At 34.5% G+C, this 21,417-nt stretch overlaps 1 protein-coding gene across 4 annotated transcripts in view; it reads right to left on the bottom strand.

Moving 5' to 3' along the window:
- Positions 1–1,222: 1,222 nt before the first annotated feature.
- The window catches only part of LOC126976818 (glycerol-3-phosphate dehydrogenase [NAD(+)], cytoplasmic), a 39,342-nt gene continuing 19,147 nt past the window's right edge, over positions 1,223–21,417 (bottom strand). Inside the window, exons 7-10 of one of the 4 annotated variants that reach the window (XM_050825431.1) lie at positions 17,238–17,391; positions 15,163–15,255; positions 6,996–7,037; positions 1,223–3,072 (exon numbers count right to left, since the gene is read on the bottom strand). In XM_050825431.1, coding sequence (XP_050681388.1) covers positions 6,998–7,037; positions 15,163–15,255; positions 17,238–17,391 — 287 coding nt within the window. In that variant the 3' untranslated portion in view covers positions 1,223–3,072; positions 6,996–6,997. Of the gene's footprint in view, positions 3,073–6,995; positions 7,038–7,476; positions 9,041–9,312; positions 9,359–15,162; positions 15,256–17,237; positions 17,392–21,417 lie in introns of those variants that run through there. The other 3 variants (XM_050825435.1, XM_050825432.1, XM_050825434.1) reach the window with 3 other exon arrangements.

Raw genomic sequence — 21,417 nt, 5'->3', positions numbered from 1 at the left:
AACGTCAACTGTCATTCTTTTAATGTTTCATAAAAATAAAAACTTCTTAACAACAAAGAATTGACAAATATTATGTAACCGATCTAGATAAATTATACAAATTATAGTAATAAATTGTGTAGGTATACAATTGATTCTTACAGCATATACACACTCCATAAAGGCTTCGCTCTTTTTAGTGAGTGTTACAGGAGAAGGCTCGTCTGTAGAGGAACACCCCGCTATCATATTTCAATTTCGAGCAATGCAAAGTTAAATTGATTCCAAAATCTAGTTCATACTTCACATTGTTATCGGCTATTATTATCGTTGGCTCGTGAAATTCATAATAATATTTTATTTTTGATACTAGATGACGAGCGTAAGGGTCAGCTAATGTAAAGTGATCACCTCCGCCCACATTCTCTTGCAACACCAAAGCAATCACAGGAGCGTCGCCGGCCTAATACGCGCTATTTTTGAAGGCACCTATGTGGTATCGTCCCGGAAACACCGCACAAGGAAGCTCATTCCACAGCTTTGTTGTACGTGAAAGAAAGTTCCTTGAAAACGTACTGTGGAGGACCGCCACACATCCAGATGTGGGGGTGATATCCTAATTTGTGACGTGTCGTGGGATTCGGTGGCAGAAATTCAGCCAGCCATTTAACAGTTCCTCGGAACACTCACCGTGATAAATACGGTAGAAGACGCTCAATGAAGCGACGTTAATTAATAATATATTTATAATATATTATTATTATATATACATATTATAATAATATTTGACAAGGCAATCACAATTTTCTCATACATCTCTTCTTCATTCTTGTATGATTTTAAGTTAGCGTTTCTTCGAAACTTCGTCAGTTTTTCAAGTCACACATTTGGAAAATCCTTACAAATTTTTAACACAGTGGCCAATACTCATTTCCAGTGGGAAGCTTCTTAGCACGGAATGCCAGCTCAGTGGGTTTTCTGTTGTAAATCAGTAATGTGCAACCAATATTGTTTCGGTTTGAAAGGCACCTTTCAAACCCGAGCTATCGAAATTACTGGGCAAAGAGATTCATCAGAAGCGCTTCGCGCCACTGTATTGTACATAATTTGCACGTCTTGCTTGTTTCGTGATTTTTCTCATAAAAATGTTTGAGTTTATCGAAATTACAAAAAGCCGCAATAATTGTGCTTGTTTGGGTATCTGTGGTGTTGTGGAAGATAAAGAGATAATAAAAATACTGTGTTAAAACAATCCAATATAATTTGATAAAGTAGACTACATATAAAATAAATATACAACAACAGATAAAATAAATTTAATAATTATACATGTAGTACTTATATATATATATAAATTTAATAATTATACATGTAGTACATATATATATATATTATAAATATACCTAACTTGCGGAAAAGACGTACAGTTAGCGCGCGAGTTGAATGCAGTCGGAGCCTGGGGTAAAGGGAGAGCATCTCCCCCCGCTGTCCGCATGCCTCGCTTCGCCCACCTACAGTGTAGTGATGTGCCGTCGTAGACAGTTATCGTACGCTTACCGTGTTATCGCGTTAATATTAAAGTTGTGACCCCGTGTTATTTTTAGATTTTAATAATGACTGATCCGAGTCCATCAGGTTCCGTTCTAAATAAAAGTTTTTATTCATCATCAAGCACGAGAAATAGCGAAAATTGTTTAAGAAGAAAAGCGGAATTAATTATTATTAGCTTTAAACTATTACGTTAAAATGATAAATTTAAATCATTCTTTCAATTTATCGACACTCATGATTATGATCATCAATTATAATAAGGTCACAGCACTATCGTATTCCTGAACTCTGCATTCAACTCGCGCGTAATGTGTAGGTGATCCCCTTTACTCAAACAGTTTTTACTTGTAGGTAACTTGCAGCCGCAATATGGGTAAGAAAATTACTATTATGTTGCAAACGATAGGTGGGTACTAGGTTGAAAGTGATAGCACAGATATATTATATTATACTTATAGCTAAAGCAGTAGTAACGCGCAATCACAGTGCTCAGTTTCCTCACTGGGGTGTTAAGTGGCTGAGACGAGTAGGTATCGGTAGGTAATAGGTACATATTAACCGTGATTAATTCCAGTGTTCAATCGAAATTAAACACAAAATATTTGAAAGGGCGCTTCACTTTTGGAAATAGTGGCACGAAAAACTAAAAAAAACTAGTATAGTATTAGTACGCAGATGTAACAATTTACTACACTAAAGTGTTTTTAGACTTCAAAATATCATAAAGTCAAAGAATCGCAGCTATCAAGCCTTGGGGAGGCATTAAGGACGCACCACATGCTATGTAAATAAATTTAAACACGTAGACATTAAAGTGCAGGTTGTGTAAACAGCGGCTTGGGAATAAATATAGTGAAATTACCAATAACTCAATATGTATTGCGAAGAAAGAGCTCTGAAATCAATTCTGAGGGAGTAACTTGGGTCTTTTCTTCTCCGAGGGGTGGCAGATTTTCTGTTATGAATAAGTAAAACGCCTCGGTCCCCAAGGTCCCTAATGCAGACATTACCGCGAGCATTAGCACAGATATAATATATTAGATGTAGCTAAACAATACATTTATTTATAAGAAATATTTACAAAATATAAAATAGGTGGGGAAAAAGGAACTAATAATCTATCTAATTACATAAGAGTTCATCTGTACCTACTAACTTTATATAATACAGTTGAAAAGTTTAAATTTCGCTGACTCAGTTTTTCTTTAATGCGTAATTTCATTGAATTTCGATAAGACGATAAGTTTTTCAACATCAAGGGATGTGGAGAAACTTAAGTGACCTATTTTTTCCAAATTATCACTATTTTTCATGGTTCTATATAGGTACAACTATTTCATTTATTATTATTATAATTCTTTTAATTATTATTTAAGATAAAACAACTAATCAATTAATCATTTACTAAAACTAGTAGGCTCCTAGACTACATTGACCGACAATTTTCACAAATAAGTCACATTTACTAGTTCTATGATAATGGAATCGAATCAGTGAATATTTGCTAAGTCCTGATGTAATCCACCTCATTTTACTTTGTTCCTGCAAAATAAAAGATCAACAATTTAATGATGTAAGTTCTTCTAATTGCGAGTTAGATTGAAATAGGTTAAAAAGTAGTGAAGCCTAGTGGAGAATTTAGTGGTTTGAGATGTTTGATTTGAAGTTTCCTGCTGCATTTGATCCTATACTTCAAAGAACAGACTTACTTAACGAACACCCTTACTGTCATTATCCATACTCCAGTACGGTAAAGGGATACTCCTTTGACGTTTCCATGGCGATAATTCACAACGTGACGTCACTAAGATAGCGTCCTGTCCCTATCTCAACGCACGGGGCATGCAGAAGAATAAAAACAAAAAAATGAACCTCGCAGGTCGAACGCGCAAGACGTTTTTTGAAAGGCACTCGTTTATCACTTGATCAAAAAATCAAAGCTTTGATTTTTAACAAAGCTGTCAAGCGATCTATTTATCGATGAGGTACGAGGTTGACACTGACAGTTTTTAGAACTGGTCTCCTGTAAACAATATACTTACATAATAAAAAAATAAACTTAAACTTTGAAAATTAGTTCTTTGCCAATATTATTGAGTACTTATGTTTTATTCATGTCATTTGTTTTACGTTTGACGTTAAATTGATAATTATCTCGCGTCAGCATGAATTTTAAACGAGATAAATTTCAAAATTTTAATGACTTTCTTACTTTACTTTTACTGTTAAAAAAGTGACCTATCAGTTGATTTGGACAAGCTTAGACATCGGTATGAGTCAAGTGCACAAAATCCTCCATGAACATTTAGCGGTCAGGAAGCTTTGTGCCCGGAGGGATACCTACCTCAAAATGTGACCGAGTCTTAAAAACTCCGTCGCGTTTGTCCCGTTGGAATGGTTGAAAGATTTAACGGAGTCGATCCAAATGCTGTGTCCGACGTACTTACGAGTAATGAAAGCTGGATTAACCCCGATACTAGAGTCTGCTCAGTGGGTGTTTCCAAACCAAGTCCAAACATGGGAAAAAATAAGATGCCCTCGTTCTTGGAAAGGATAGGTTCTGGGTGATCGTTGATCAGTTTGTGATTTTCTAAGAACAGTTTGATCCTCATATGAAGGATATGCAAAATAGTCAAAGAAATCAATATCGATTTTAATTGATCTGTTTCATTCCTTTTTAATACTTACTGTTATTATTAACACTGCATGTTTTTTTATGAAAATAATGGACGAGACGAGCACGATGTTCAGCTGATGGTAATTACAAAGCTGCTCATTAGAATGCAGTGCCGCTCAAGATTATTGAAAAATTCTGAATGGCACTCCAACTGCGCTCGTCACCTTGAGACATAAGATGTCAAGTCTCATTTTACCAGTAATTTCACTAGCTACGGTGCTTCAGACCGAAACACAATAATGCTTACACATTACTGCTCGACGGCAGAAAAAGGCGCCGTTGCGGTACAAATACGACACTCTATTTAAGTTTGGATATGCTGTTATTTGGACAATTTTTCACTGAACATTTAGTCATTGAGTGGCGTTGTATTTAAAGCGCGGTCGAAACACAACTGAACGAAAACTCTTCCTAATAGACGCGTAGGCAGAGTTTTATTCAAGACAATTTTTGAGTGTGATTGTGAGACTAGTTGTTTAGGTACTGTAGTGACACTGCAAAATAACTAACCGATGGGAAATCTTTCAACCATAGACTTACATTAAACTAGCGTACAAAGAACATCTCTAATGGAGATACAGCAAGATAGAAAAGGAACCTTAGATACTGTAGATAACCGATTTTGATTGACAAGTCAACATCAAAATTGGTTACGTAATATCGGACTATCAGATCGTCACACAATAACAAACAAATTTTTTTTCGTCGAAATGGCATTACCCGATGGCGTCACTTTTCTAAAATTTGAATTTATAAAAAATGCTCAAAATGTTGAAGTAATTGGTGTATATATTTCTAAAGTAATTTAATGTATAAAAATACTTATTTACATCATATGCATTATATATACCTATAGGTACATGCTTATACTATAAAAATGATTATGATGTAAACAATTACATGTTACAAGGCATCATGATCAATAATCATGCGAAAATATCGAAAAGCCTGTAGGTCAGTAAAAATAGAAATCGCTCTAAATTTCCGAACCTTTTTTTATAAGGTACTTACTTATTGAGCATAAAATCATAAAATGCTGACAGATGCAGGTGGATCTTCAAGCGCCATCTTGAAAAGTTTTTGGCCGATATTATATTATTGGCAAAAGAATAAAATTTCGAATCGTTTATTTCCTGTAACTTTGTAAAACTTACCGTTTACGATTTATGGACCATTTAATGAACCCTTTTTCTATCTCGGGTTATATTTTAACTAATAATTTAACTCTTAAAATATTGGATCAAACAATAAAATGCATAAGTGACACAAAATATGGACAGAAATAATAATACAAAAAATATTAATATAGACATAGATATAAAAGCTTAGTAAGTGACCCCTAGACCTTATAAGGAAAATTTTATCGGAGTTTAGTGCGGGGTTGACCTAAAATAAGGGCTATTTTACTGGCCAACTGCTACAGGGCGGTCTTTTGCACAACACTAGGTGGGTAACACACTGGTCTTTTTTTGTCGTGCATCAGTAACGTGGAAGCAGTTGTAGTTCGGTCTGAAGGGCGCTGTAGTTGAACATAGGGCCAATGAGACTTTACTTGACAATTTGATTTTGGGTGAGCAGGACGTATCAGCTGCCATTAGGTGAGCGTCACGTTACTTTTTCTCATTTCAATCATAAATTAAATGCTCATATCACCTATTTAGCGCTCATAAGCATCCGTATAAATTGTATGCTAAACGTTCAATCCTGTTAATTGCTGTCTGAAGGGCAAAACATCTCAACCTGATATCCACTTACCAGAACCAAAAATTGAATTTTGTTCAACTAATATAGCCAAGTGACTGCCAGATACTTCTAAGTTTTTTTTATAAAAGAATAATTAAGAGTAGAGCGCTGGGATGTCACCCGAGAGACGCAGGTTCCGCATCGTTCATAAATTTTGGTTACAAAAATTTGTATAATTTATCCCAGAAATAAGGGATATCACTTTAAAAATAATTTAAGTAAAAATGTTTAATCATACTCAATAATATTTTTGCTGCTAGCACAAATAGGTCCCTGAAATATCACACAATACACTGGTGTTTAAAAAAAGTTATCTACTTACTTTTATATTAAAATAACATTAGCCTTACTACAGTTCTTATTGCAATAATGCAAAAAAAAAGACAATAACACCACTTTCATTAGGTAACACATTATGATGGTGAGTTTGATGATGGTGATTTGTCAGGCACTATGGTAATAATGTAAGGGCTATATTTCACCGGGATACCATGGCGGCGCAACCAATCGCCGATACCAACAAAATGTATACAGCTCTATAGGAAGTTACTCACCTGGTGTCCGTTTGGTTGCGCAACTAATTTTGTGCACGGACGCGTGCATAGAATGTTACTGGTCGCGCCACCACTAATTACTATAGAGCTGTATGGTGTCTCCCACACTCGGCCGCCAGTGACGCTCCCACCAAGCAACATTATTGCTTTTTTTTTTTATTGCGTTTGTCAATTGCATACGATGGATATTCAAAGTAGACCATCAATTTAGGATAATTGCTCATCAGATTATAACGATAGAGATTTAAATATGAAATGCGAATGCTATTAAGGAGGAACTCACCACTGTTTTTTTTCTCTTAAACCTTCTTTTCTTTCTTACAGAAGTAGTACTATCTCTTTCAGGTACATTTTGATACCTGAAACAGTGTGGTGTGGCGAATCTGGTGTCTGTCTGGTGTCTAGTTTGGTAGCTTACGGACACACCGTGGTGTCTCGGTGAAATATATCCCTAAATGGAAATGGACTCGAAAAACAGAAGCCTGCCTTACCTTCAGGAAATACAGCAATGGGACTTTCTAACCACACGCTTTCTGAAAATTATCTTCAATTTAGATCTTATTCCGAATTCAAATGCGAAGTAATTGCTTCAATCTGCTGAAAACTTACGATGTCTTCGTTATAAACGTTGGCTTCTGCTTTTTACATGATGAAATATGGAATTGAACGAATATATAAAAATCGTTCACAATTCATGCCTTATAACAAGTTACCATGATGAAATGTAACTAATTGCCTGGAATCAGATGCCTACAATAACTGAAAATATTTCATCTCTTACTAGATTATTTATGAAAAACATTCCCAAATAATTAACGGGGACAATTTCAGTTAATAGGTGAGCTAGAGGTAGATTCTCGTATGTGCCTCCATATTTTAAGTAAAACGTTGGCAGTAAGCAAGTGTATTTCTGATAAGGATATAGTAGCACCAATGAAATAGTATGGAATGCAGGACAATAAAAACAAAACATCAAAAACAAAAACATGTTATATAATTTCAGTCAAGCAATAAGTACAAACAACTCGACAATGAAATGAACAAATATGACATAACAATGACAATTTTGGATTCAAGATGCAGTCTCTTAGATCTAGATGGCAAGGTTTATATGTATATTAGCTGCATTTTAATTGACTCTGTAAAATATCTATCACATTCTTTGTCCTTATTTATTACTTCAAAGTGTATACGATTGTTTACGTTAATTATGTAAGAAAAATCTTATATTTTTATAATATGCATGTTGTAGTTATTTTACATAATAGAAATCATGACAATTCCCCTTTTTTTAATTTCCGCAACAAATTCTATAAAATACCTAATATTGCTTGGTACCTTACATTAAATTTTAAATTCTAAAATCTTAAATTTTCTTGAAAAAGTCCAAAATTTTAATACCAAATTATTATTAGTTAAAAGGGGAGGGACTACCTGACATAAATCAACGTATTCCGTTACAATAATAAAATTTAAACAAAAAGAAATAGGCCGGCGCCATCTTGATAGATTTGCTGTCTATCATCATATCAATCGAGGTTTAAGTATATTATATCGCTTGCTTAAGTTGCATTGCGGCAACCTTACTGGCTTCAATAGTGAAGTCGACTACAAAGTGAAAAAGAAAATTGAATCATTGTTTTCGTAATACTCCTTTTTTAAATTATAGTCTGTAGTCTACAGCCTACTAGAGATTAAAATAGAACGCAATATCGTGACTTAATAAAAACTGGAATCATCATCAAATTAACGGCTTAACGAACGCAACAATGATCTGGCAACAATTAAAAAATACAGTCTTATAATCTTCTAGTATTCTTAAAAACCTAATACCTGTTGTAAGTTCTAGATAGGTTAGTAAGTAGACTAGTAACTACCTATTTTATGAAATGGAAACCCTAATTGTCTCATGGGGTAATTTTTCTATGGGATTACGAGTAGACACGAGGGTACGGCTCAGTTGAGTTTAAGTGATCACTTTCCAGTAAAAACAGATTCACATTAAGTTTCATTTATATAGCTTATATAGGTACTCTAAACTACTGATTACTTATATTTAAGTATATTTTTCTTTTTATATTCCCATGTATTGTGATTTTGTTATGTATTACAATGTATTACTTTTGAATTAATAGGATATGTTAATGAAAAATTAATGACTTAATTATTTACACTTGCAATGGATACAATGAACTTAGATAATTTATACGTCTAGATAGAGTCTTTTGCTGTTCCACACCCGATAAAAACAGGCCAGGAATATTAGTTTAGTGTGCGTGACAATTATTCTTAGGCCGTGTATTGCTCAAAATAGAGGTTAGTTCGAAACTCAATTTTAAAGTTTTCACAGTCGTCTTTGTCTTTCTAGACGTATAAATGATCTAAGATTAATGCGATGAAAAACATGATGCCAGTATGTTGGTTGGCGGCAAATTAGACATTTAACAGTGACGCAATCTGAGCATGACACATGCCATAATGTCATTCGGCGACAGTTCTATCCGGTCACAGAGAACTTTTGACCGCCGGCTGAGCCCTAGAATATTAGTGAAATTACTTATAAAATATAATAAAACAATTATCTACAAAACAATAATCATTATTTAGAATGAAATAATGAAAGCAAAGTAAATAAATATATATGTACTTATAAAAATAACAAATTATTATTTTGTAGACGTATGAAATAAACAACCATATTATATTTGGACACATGAGCGTGCACAATAAAAAAATTTATTAACAAAACCACATGCAACAAAAACAAAGCAATAATTATAAAAACGTAGTAAAAGCAAACAAAACACATAAAATCCGTTTCTGTTAGTAAATGCTTATATTCTTAGGTGCAAATCTGAAATATGAGATTAGTATAAAACATATATTTTCAAAGTTGTTTAACATTAATGATATAAATTATTATAATATTAATTGTCTAAAGATTCTGCATTTTATATCGCCATTAGAGGGAGCAGTAATCAAAGTAGCCATGTCATTTTTTCTGCTTAGTTTGTTTTTGGCAATATACTTAGAGCTCTTTCGTTCGATCTGTACCCGAGAAAACATGGTCCGAAGTAGTCGTAGAACTATTTCTACGGTTGACGATCTAGTGTGTAAACTACCATAGAAACTACTGTGATTCCTCTGGTGTTGCAAGAGATTGTGGGCTGCGGTGATCACTTAACAACAGGTGATCGTACGTACGCTCGTTTGTCCTCCTATTCCATAAAAAAAATAGTTCTACGACTACTCCGGACCGTGTTTTCGCGGATACGAATCGGACTCTGATCGGACGTAGTGCGAAAGCGCTATTATAGTTGGCGACAAACGTGCGAACTGAGTTACACATCATTTTTATCAGATCTCTCGCTCACACTTATTGGCATATCTCTCGCTCGCACCGCTAGTGTTGTGTGCAACAAAGAAGGGATTTGTCGATAGTCATTAGCAGGTAATTAAGGAAAGGTTAACGAAGTAATGCAAAAAATTTTTAGGGTGTATTTTTAATATCTGCTTTTAAAACATACAACTTAAAATGGCATTGGCTAAAGCGCGATACTGTAGTTACAATATCGCGCTTTAGCCAAGGCATGCAGAGGAGTTCCTCTGCATGCCTCACACATTTTACCCAGTCCTCTTTGGATACATTCCCGATAGCTTCATGTAAAAGGATATCGACTATCTGCTATTTAGAAAGTATTGATTTTTGATGCCACTTTGCCCTTTAATTTTAACAAAGTTAAGTTGGAGAATAATGCGTCCATGTTTCGCTTATGAAACTCTAATGACAATTATAACACAATTTTCACAAACACCTACATTTGACCTTATTGCATTAGTCATCAGCTACCTGCGTCCGAGCAGCATCCCTTTATCGATATCGAGTTGTGCGGCACTGTCCCATCCCTTTGACGTAATGTTTTATGACTCAGTTCGCACGTTTGTAATTGCCCAACTATAGGCTGAGATCTATAGTGCGTACTTAGACTTTGCTCAGACTTATTCTTGCGAGTTGAATCGAAGTCCGTATTTATAAATATATTTATCGTTTTGTTATGCGCTGAGCTCGCGTCCACAATAACGACGACTTAGGAAAAACTTAGATTTATAAACCGAAGAAAAAGTAGATCAACCTTGTGTCATCACAACTGTTGTGCCACGATTTAAACTACCCGAATAATACAATAATCAGTGATGCCAATTATATCGAGGGGCTCAGATTTAAATATACGCTAATGATCATTTAATTATCTGAAATACTGACAATAATATTAGGTACATATTATATCAAAGAAGGTATTTGGAGTAATGTAGCTAGATTTTAAATAAAAAAAGAATATTTTCTTTCGTCAAATGTTTAAGAATAATTGAGAATGTGCTGTATGTAACTAGTTTAACGCGCATATAGGCATTAATGTTTGCCTTAGCTCAAGCACATCATAATCACAGCTGTAAAAAACCAAATCAATTTTTTCTAAGCTTGAACTCAGCTAAGTTTCTCTCTCTATCAGCTGAGATCGTACTTAGACTTTGCTCAGACTTTACTTACGTAAATCTTAGCTAAGTGTGATAAAACGCGAACTTGACTTTGCATTGGGCTTAAGGTCGGTATAATTTCAGCTGTGAAATGACTATAATGAAATTATATTTTGCGTGACGTCACCAAATGGCCCAACGGAAGACCATCGTTGGTTTTCACACCAGCAAACAGGCTGAGTTGGGACCATTTTTGTAACGTATAGGTAGTTCTTTCAGATTCTGTTTGTTTAAGCTCTGTTCAAACTAGGGCGAATATCGCGACGGAAGTCTCTCGCGCCGATTGTGTCAGCTAACTTGTATGGACGTGTTCAAATTGACGCCAGTAGTCCCTCAAGTTGAAGCGAAACAAGAGCGGAACGCCCGGCGGGATTGTTTGATCTCACAATGTATGATGTTTCTCCACTGAAGAACTAAACATGACACGCGGGAAGTCGCGTCAGTGTGAGAGGCTAAGCGAGCGAGCGAATTACGCTAAAACGCGTCCCGCGCGTTATTTGCCTCACTTTGAACGGAGCTTAATTGTCTGTCTCCTTTGTAAGTATTTTAAGTTACTTGTTGCTTTTATGTGTACTATACGTTTCAAAATAAATATTTTTGATTCATTCATTTTTCAATATAAAAACAATATCATAGATTATGCGAAGCTTACACTTAGCTAAGTTTTGCGTAAATTAAGTCTGAGCAAAGTCTATGTGCGCTCTATACATCCTTAGCCTGAGTACGCTCTCTAGCGGCCGTTCCCAATATACTATCTACAGATAGAGATAAATTACTACCTTCTACTGTCAGTAATTAGCTGTCAATAATCTAAAGCTGTCCAATATACCCGATAAGTCATTCTTATCGCCTTATATTGGGACGCGTGAATTTAAATTTCCATACAAACTTCTATCGCTGGTAAGCTATACGTCGTCCCATTGACAGACAGCGTGTACGGATAAGGTGAGTTACCATCGATAAGTTTATTAGGACGGAAAAGTCAACGATAGTTACCATTATTATCTCAAGTAAGAAATAAAAATCGTGAGAGAAAAAAAAAGAAAAGAGATAGACTGAATATTGGGAACGGCCGTAAATCTTAGCCTTCAAAGTTGGTTGTCGGTAATAGACATTTTGACATAGATGCAATTAAAGAACAACACATCATTATATCTCAATGGCATTCGGCGAGAGCTGGATGGTTACAGAGGATAGTGAAATACAAGGTATAGAAAAATAATGTTTTAATTGGTATATGACATCATCTGAATCTATTTATACTAATAAAGCTAAAATTTACTGAAGTGTATTAGTAACTACTATTTATCTCGAATGTTAGATAAAACATAAGATCGTAATGAGTCGATAACTAAACTTATTTAATCTTTCCTTATGAAATGTAGTTGTTAATTGAAACTTTAATCGGTATGTTGGCTTAAAATTATTTTAGGATTCCATTTTCATTGCTACGAAATATAACGCATTATTTTTAAATAATTATAATAATTAATTATCCCCGGCGACTTGCAACTGATCTCTAAATATTTCTTCTCAGTTTATTATTTTCTGGGATTAGTTATACAAATTAAATTTGTAATTTGTCGGGTACCAAGTTCAAGTGACAAGGGTCGTAAATCTTGCTATGTCTTGTTCAACTCTCAGATTGTTGTCCATATACAGGATATTCCTTACAGTTGATAACCTGTTCAATGCCAATGATTGCATACGGAACTTGACTAGAGATGTCGCTCTTTCAAATCTAAACAATTTGTTATTTTAAAGTGATATCCCTCACTTCTGAAATTAAGTATACAAATTAAACCTTGCGTCACTCGAACGGTTGGCTCAATTGGTAAGAGCGCTCGGAAGGAACCCGAGAGGACGCGGGTTAGAGTCATGCAGTGACAATGTTAATCTTAACATGGAAAGAAATTTACAAATTAAGTTAACATATAAAAAACCCAAAACAGGGGCGTAGCCATGATTGACTCCAAACACAAATAATAATATTATTGTGTTCAGCCCCTCTGCTTAACACAGCACAGCTGTAGTCAAGCATAGGTTATTTCAAGATAATTTCGACAAAAGTCTAATCTATTGCAGCTATCCAAATATTTGTGATTCGCTCATTACGACCCTAATAACTATAATCTACTCAACGACACTACTTCTAATAACATTTTTATCATAAATACATTTTCATTAACTCCCACACACATACAGATGTTCAACAACAACAGATAACATATTATCTATTCAATATCTGCGCACAGCTGTCAGAATACATCATTTACATGCTAATAACTTAGATAATTTATACGTCTAGATAGTCTCTTGCTGCTAGACAACGGATGAAAACAGGCGAGGTTTATTACTTTTGTGTGCTTGACAAGCTACGTCTTACATACACGTGTCACGGTCGAGTAAAATACGAACGACTCAGTGTCACCTTACATAACAGTGAAGCACCAAAACAAGTCCGTAAACGTGTAAATACATAGCCCCACGCATACACTTACACTAATACAGGCCAGATCGGCTGCCATTATGAGATTTGCCATCGTCTGTGACAGATCAGTTTGCGTCGCAATAAAATATTTTAAAAATGCTGTCGTGCGTTGTGAAAAAGTGTAAAAACAATACTATAAAAGTATTTGAGGATATATGATTATTTAAGGAAGAAAAAATTGTGTACCTGGTATACCCCGTAACCGCACACACACTAGCATAAAGGTGTTTCACTTGCTAATATCAAGGCGCGGAGTCCGTCTTTCTTTACTCGTCCGTGGATTACACATTAATAATTTTTACTAGTCCGTGACACGTGTTAGTGTGCGTGCATTGCTCAAAATAGAGGTTACTGTCAACCTCTCTTTTTTGACCTTTACACAGCTGTCACTGTCTATCAGCACGTATAAATTATCTAAGGCTAATAATATATTGTATTAGTCAGTGTTACAGCTATACTACAGAGAAGCTAGTGCATATTGATTAATATGAAATGAACACTGATAACACAAAATATAAACTTCATTAATTAACAGAACAATAACAACCGATTTAATAAAAACATAACAATTAAATTTTTTGATATACTTTGGACTTTATTATATGTACAAACCAGCGTCGGTATCAAGAGTTTGCGTTCATTAGGTTAGGTTATATGTCTTGTAAATAAATAATTTCAACAGCGTACCATAGAGATTCCTCAATTTTTATATTAATAACTGTAAACTCTAACGAGAAAAAAATTGAATCAATTTTGCCATATCAATTTTTTACTAGATCCATGGTAGTACGTGAGGGCAAACTCGTAATAGGCGCGCAGGTTAAAAACCTTTGGTGCCACTTATTATAATAATAACGTTATTCTCATTTAAAATATAGATTTAGAACGCATTGAATTTTTATATAAATTGTAGTATTAACACATAAATTTCACTTTTATTATTATATAAGTTATAACCCCATTTTGGAATGTATGTCAGATTAATCAATATGAACATATGCATTATAATATTATATTAAATAACAACATACGTAAACAATAAGTACTTAGCACTCAAATATTATACACATTACATGGATATATTTTATTTAGTTATTTACAAACCAGCGGTGGCAAACATTTGGCATTGATAATTATTAACTTCTATTTGCCAATCTTATTATGTGGCTCACTTTAACAACACTTATACAAATCTCATCACAACGATCGTCGCGCCCAATAATTACGATAGAAAATATTATGATCTTTTTGACTCATCGCAACAAGTACTTACAGTCGTTTTTTTTAATCGGAATATAATATTAAGGTTCAAAAATAAGACAGAGATAAAAGTGTTTTAATTGACAAATTGTTTTTTTCTTTTTATTAAGCTGACTAATTTTATTCTATGTACTCCACATAACAACTACAACAGAGAGGGACTCGAATATATTTAACTTAATTTTTAATTTAATAATTAAATTAAATTAAATTAAATTAGATAGATTTTCTATGGATTGTTCTACATATTTTATTATACTAATTTTACTAAAACGGCCATTTCGAATTATTTAATTTAAGGCCATCCAAAGGTTGTCCACCACTGATCTAGGCAATGCAGGTTATTAGAGCGTCAATCAGTTTCGTCTTACATGTGCTCGGGATGGCTGCGGATGCAGTCGATGAAGTCATTGGGCTTCAGCTCGCCGCGACAAATACGGTACACTGCCGTGAACAACGGAAATCTGAAATGCAGTACAAAATATACTAGTCACCTCTTGACTAAGAGTCATATTTTTTTTTATTTATTACGATATTCGTTGACCACCAAATGATTTTGAGTAAGATTTCATAAATTGGACACATTTTGTTAATCGCAAAATGGTAAATGGATTTCCAGCGGCATTAAACCTCTTTGTTGTTACAAAAACAAACTGTATTACCCGGTTAAATCAAAAATGCCCTGTTTACTCTCATATAATATACAGTTAAGTACTAACTAAACTTTGTAGTGAAAGTTCTATTATGTAAGTGTTAAAGTTATATTACGAGCGTGTAATATAATAATAATAATAATAAATCTTTATTTCTTGCAAAAAAGAAAATACAATTTTGCTTAAAATTACCCTCGACCCCCAAACTAGGATAGCCCGTGACATAAGGGTCAGTCTCTTCCCAGTTGTGCAATGTTAAATGTCAAAAAAAGCAAACATCAACATATTTTGAGGTTACTAACAGTGGTGGTTATGCAATTAATGATGGCAACAATTATTATGCACGTGTGTGTTCAATTCCCTTACGAGCAAGTGGGAAGAAACAGAACCGTTGACGGTTGGTAGCAGTTATTATCTTGCTTGCACAGAATACCGGCGTGAGGAAGCGGCCTAGTGTCGCTATGTTTCGCGTTTGTTTAGGATAGTGTCGAGGACCGTTGGCCTAGGAGGACAGCGGTCCTCAAAGAGATGCTGCTCGCCAACGGCTAAAACCTACATAAGCCCTATAAATTAAGGGTCCTTACGATCAAGTTAGTAATATACTTAAGTGTTTGGTTTATTTGAAACTTTCGACTTTTAGTATTTAAGATTTTAAAATAAAAAATACCCCCTTGTCACATTTCATTAGCCCCCTCCTCGCTTAACGTGGATATATGGATTAACTAAACGCTGAATAAACTGATGAAAACAAAACTGGATATAAAATTAGCAAGAGCAAATGCAAATGTTATATTATTAGCTTGACAGTAACATCAATTTCAAATCGCGCGATAACAATACACTCAAACATCTTATCAATATTCATTGACCTTAACATTGTCAATCCACTGTGCCAAACACAGTGCCAGCACAATTTACGTCTGACCTCTATATCGTAACAGACACACATTTCGACGCCAGTCAAGTTTAAATATATATTAATAGGACACGTTACTTTACGCTTCGTGGATTCACGTTTTGCCGAATCTTATGTTCATCGGACTTGGTAAAACCGTGTTAGTAAATGTTGTGTTCACAGGGCACATCTTGCCTGTGTTTCCCCGGAGCATAAAAAGAATAGGGAAGTCCCAGACCCAAGGGTGTCGTAAGAGGCGACTAAGGGCGTTTACCAGTGGGATGTTTGTTTGCACAACATGCCAGCTAGATTATGGGTAACACAAGGGTGCCTTGGCTAGTGAAAATACAGGGCAAATGAGACTTAACAACTTATGTTTCAAGGCGACGAGCGCAATTTAAGTGCCGCTCAGAATTTTTGGCTTTTTCAAACATTCATGTGTGGTAGTTTAAGAACAGCTAGATATTATGTCGTGTATAAAAATATGACACCTGACCTAAGTGTGTAAGTCGTAAGGTCGAGACTCCTTTAGACCAGTCGGTGCCTATTCTGTGACTGTTCTGTTCTTCGGTATTCGGCTCTGTGACTGTCGCGAAAATTCGACCTTCGTAACAATATAAAATCTTGCAGGCTGATGCTTGTTCCATAATACATGATAAGCATTTTTACTCCAGCTAGTTACAATATAAAAATAATACCCAAACGGGAGTTTTGTATATCTTTGGTATATTATGTCTATTATATTAAAAATAGTGCTGTTTCTTCTCTATCAAAGCAAAGCGTTGGTAGTGTTTGAAGTGATATCAAAAATATTTCTAAAGGTATCAATTATGAGAAAATAAATGCCTTTTTATGCCTTCATACGTTTGATTGGTTAGTTGGCTCTGTGTTAACTCACTTGTTCTCCATATTCTTGTTGGCGAGCATATGGTTCACCTCCTCGGCGGTGATGGGTCCCTGAAGCTTCTGTCCGTTCAGCATCTCGTCCTCCAGTTCCTTGATGGAGCGGCCCGTCTTCACGAACGCTTCAGCCACGCGACGATTCCTACCACCTGGCGAATACTTCACATTTTATAAAAAAAAATTGCGTTGGAGGGTGTGTCCTTTCTGAGATTTCTAGTTACTCAGACCTTACTTATTAATCTAATATCTTTAAGCGAGCAATTTTTATATATAATATATAATCTGAATCTCGGAAACGGCTCCAACGATTTTAATGAAATTTAGTATACAGGTAGTTTCGGGGGCGAGAATACGATCTAGCTAGGTTTCAATTAAAAAAAATGTAATTTTATCCGTGTTTTAATGAGAAACAGCTACAATAACATTAGATTTTTAAAAATCCGAGCAAGGCTCGGTCGTCCAGATATTACTTAATAAATCATTGTATTTATTGGATGCGATTACTAATTAAGACGGTTATCACGACCCTCATGTTCATGAAGCATCCTTACACAAACAATGAATTCAAGCTCTAAAGGTCGATGCATCCAATATACGATAATTTATATTTATACAATTTATTCTTTATTACTTTTTATGATATATTTGATATTATTTAAACACGATTCACATATTTAATGCTAATTTGTTATGTATTTGTATATTAAAGCCAATGTAAAATAATCTATTAATTGAAAAGAGTGGCCGTTATGTCTCTTGTATGTTCTTCTTTTTCCTAACATATGCAGATTCAATAATTTAAAAGGAATATTTAATCGACGATTCAAAAGCGCTTAGTTTAAGCCTTTATAAAGTCACTTTATAACGTGGTTTTGTAGAATTACAGTTCAACTTTGGTTATATTTTATTGTTTAATAAAATTACTACTTATAATAATCGAAATATTTGGTTTAAAATGTTGGGCTAGTGGAATGCATGTTTTGGCATTAATTTTATACTTGACGACCAACTCCGTCTGCGTTGTTTACAAAAGTGGGACCACGGTAATTATTTAATGAGACAATATCCGGATGACGGAGCCTTGCTCGCATTGTTAAGCATGTACAAATTTGGACAAAAAAGAACTAATAGGACATCTGGCTGCTTTCCGGATCACCCAATGTCCAATCTGAGCTGTTATACTCTTGTAAATAGAGGCGAAATTTACCTTTGTCGTTTCCGAGATTCAGATTATATGAATAATTGCTCGTTTAAAGGTATAAGATATAGTTTTGTTTGTGATCTGACTGCGATAAACCAAGCGACTTCTTTCTAAGACGTGCCCGCTAGATGAGTACCGTGTCGTCTTTGCATCCTTCAGGAGCTATATTTGTGTTCAGTTTGAAGGAGATTTTGAGGTAAAGAATGTTCCCCAGGAATTTGTGGTGTCGTAAGAGACGACTAAGGAATACAAATAACGGAGGATGGGGAGCAGCATCTCTCCGAAACAGCATCACCATGACTGCCAAGCGTGATGATTATAGAAAAACCCGATCATCATAAAATGAAATGAAATTTTATTTACAAGAAACATTGTACTTAAGATGTTAACATAATATTATTGATAATCCAATATGTTTCGTCAATTGACATGCAAAATATGTTATAAAATTGTCTAAATACCTACACACTACTGTTATACTGAAGCATGTCGGATTTTACAACGCTATCATTAATATTTATAGAATTTCAATTTAATGATATTATAATATAAGACGTAAGTAATTTAATAATCCATTTAGTACCTATGTTTAATGTTAACAAATTCAATGTCATAAAAGTAAATAATTTACACTACCGACTACTACACTACAGACTACCTAATAATTCATTTTGTATTTAAAAATTCATTTGAAGTATAGAAGCACTTTTTTATATTTATAATATATATTTTCATAGCGGTAGAATTTTCATTTTTTTTTTAAAAAAAGGTCGACAAGAAGCTAGGGGGCCGGCTCCACAAACCGCCCTGAGATGCCTTTATCCTGCAGTGGACGTCTTTCGGCAGATATGATGATACTTAGGTGCATCAAATTGCAGTGGACACAGCTTTGACCTTAAAGATTACCTTTTCAAATCAAATTTCAAAGAAAATTAACATACTGGAAATAGTTGCATAACAAAGTAAGAGATCCCAGTAGTTATTTATAAATAACATTATACGTATTAACCACGTCGATAAGCCCTATTGAGATACGTGTGATGGCGGGCTTACTGCCGCGTTAGATAACATATTCTGTTATCGCCCTATCGACTCTATTATGGAATATTGTATGGTGTAAGGGATCAATTGCTTTTTATGTTAGATACATGCTGATTAATTATTGATCGAAAACAGTAAATAACAATACGTCTATCAATAGGTTTTCCTGCACTGTCTACACGATTGTTTTGTAAGAAAGTTTGTAATTAAAATTCTATTATTTATATGTGCTACCTATTGATAAGTCTTAATTCGGTGCCAAGCCCTAAACAAAATAAAACTTAATATTATAAACAGCTTACATACTGTAATTATTAAGGTTGTCTTGCCACGTGTGTCAGTCCGCCTGGGTTGTTTTGTTCTGGACGAAGCTATCCCGCTCAAAGTCACGCGTGTCGAGTGTAGGTACTTACTATTAAATTTGGCTTGGCACCGACTTCAAAGCTATCAATATGTAGCACATACTTATAATAATATTAAAGCTAAAGGTGTAGTAAATTAAATTTTTAGTTATTAGATACTTTTCAGTTTTTGAAGTCGTTTTTTTTTTTATTTTTTACTTTTTAGTGTCAGTTAATATTTCTAATATATAATCACCCTGAATGAAAACTCCTAAAAAGCCGTACACAAAAAACAATAATTATATCATCGAGATAAAAAAAAAATCATAAAAAATGTTCATAAAATGAAAACCACTGGGCCAAACTACATATATAAAATTTTTATGGGACCAAATGGCATCGTTTTTGCATAGAACTAAAGAATTACGTAAATCGTAAGTAAGTAATTAAGTAATCGGTGTACATACATCAATTTTATAAAAAATATACCGATCGAATTGATAACCTCCTCCTTTTGGAAGTCGTTTAAAAAAATAAAGAAGTTCAACGGCGAAGCAACCACAAACCCTATCTGATCTTAACCTTATGGTACCGGTTCTCTGTGTCTAATACATAGACTAAGAATAAACGTGCGTATATAAGAAGACTTGACAGTCCGAAAATGCGTGATCAATTAGATCTGTCAATATGTGCGTTAGCTAGTGGTTTAAAACATATTCAAAAAAGCGGCCAAGTGCGTGTCGGACTTGGCCATGAAGGGTTCCGTAGCAGCAAGTAACATAATATAAATGTTATATAGAGAGGAAAATTATATTAAATGGAAAAGGCAAAAAATCTCTGCTGAAAATAGTACAGTGCAAATGGGCTCTCATCATTAATACGTAATAAAAAAAACTACTTACTAGATCTCGTTCAAACCATGGAAGTTTGCATGGTAATGTACATCATATTTTTTTTAGTTTTATCAGTCTCTTATTTTAGGAGTTACAGGGGGGGGGGGGGGGGGCACCCATTTTACCACATTGGAAGTGTCTCTCGCGCAAACTATTCAGTTTAGAAAATATTATATTAGAAACCTCAATATCATTTTTAAACACCTATCTATAGATATTCTAACCCCCAAAATTAATTGTTTCTTTTTTCTATTTTTGCATAAAATGTTAATGCGGTTCACAGAATACATCTACTTACGAAGTTTCAACAGCATAGTTCTTATAGTTTTGGAAAAAAGTGGCTGTGACGTACACAGACATACAGACAGACAGACATAACGAATCTATAACGATTCCGTTTTTCACCATTTAACTATGGAACCCTTAAGTCGAAGAAGCTTGTCATTACAAGCGTGGCTGACGGTTCACTCACTACTCGTCAGTCAAAATCGGTTGCAGTAACAATAGATTCGCTGTACTGTATTTTGCGGTATCTCCGTTAGAGATGTTGTCTTCTCCTCTACGATTCGTTTGTCTATGACGGTAGTATATTGTTTGTCTATGGTCTAAGATCAACGGTATTTTGGCGCGCGGCTTTTCAAACTCAAACTCAAAATAAATTACTTTTATTAAAAATAGGATTTAAAATTAGTTATTCAC

The sequence above is a fragment of the Leptidea sinapis genome, chromosome 42 (genome assembly GCF_905404315.1).
Source record: "Leptidea sinapis chromosome 42, ilLepSina1.1, whole genome shotgun sequence".
Classification (NCBI taxonomy): Eukaryota; Metazoa; Arthropoda; class Insecta; order Lepidoptera; family Pieridae; genus Leptidea; species Leptidea sinapis.
This window is presented reverse-complemented; position numbering and strand designations above follow the sequence as displayed.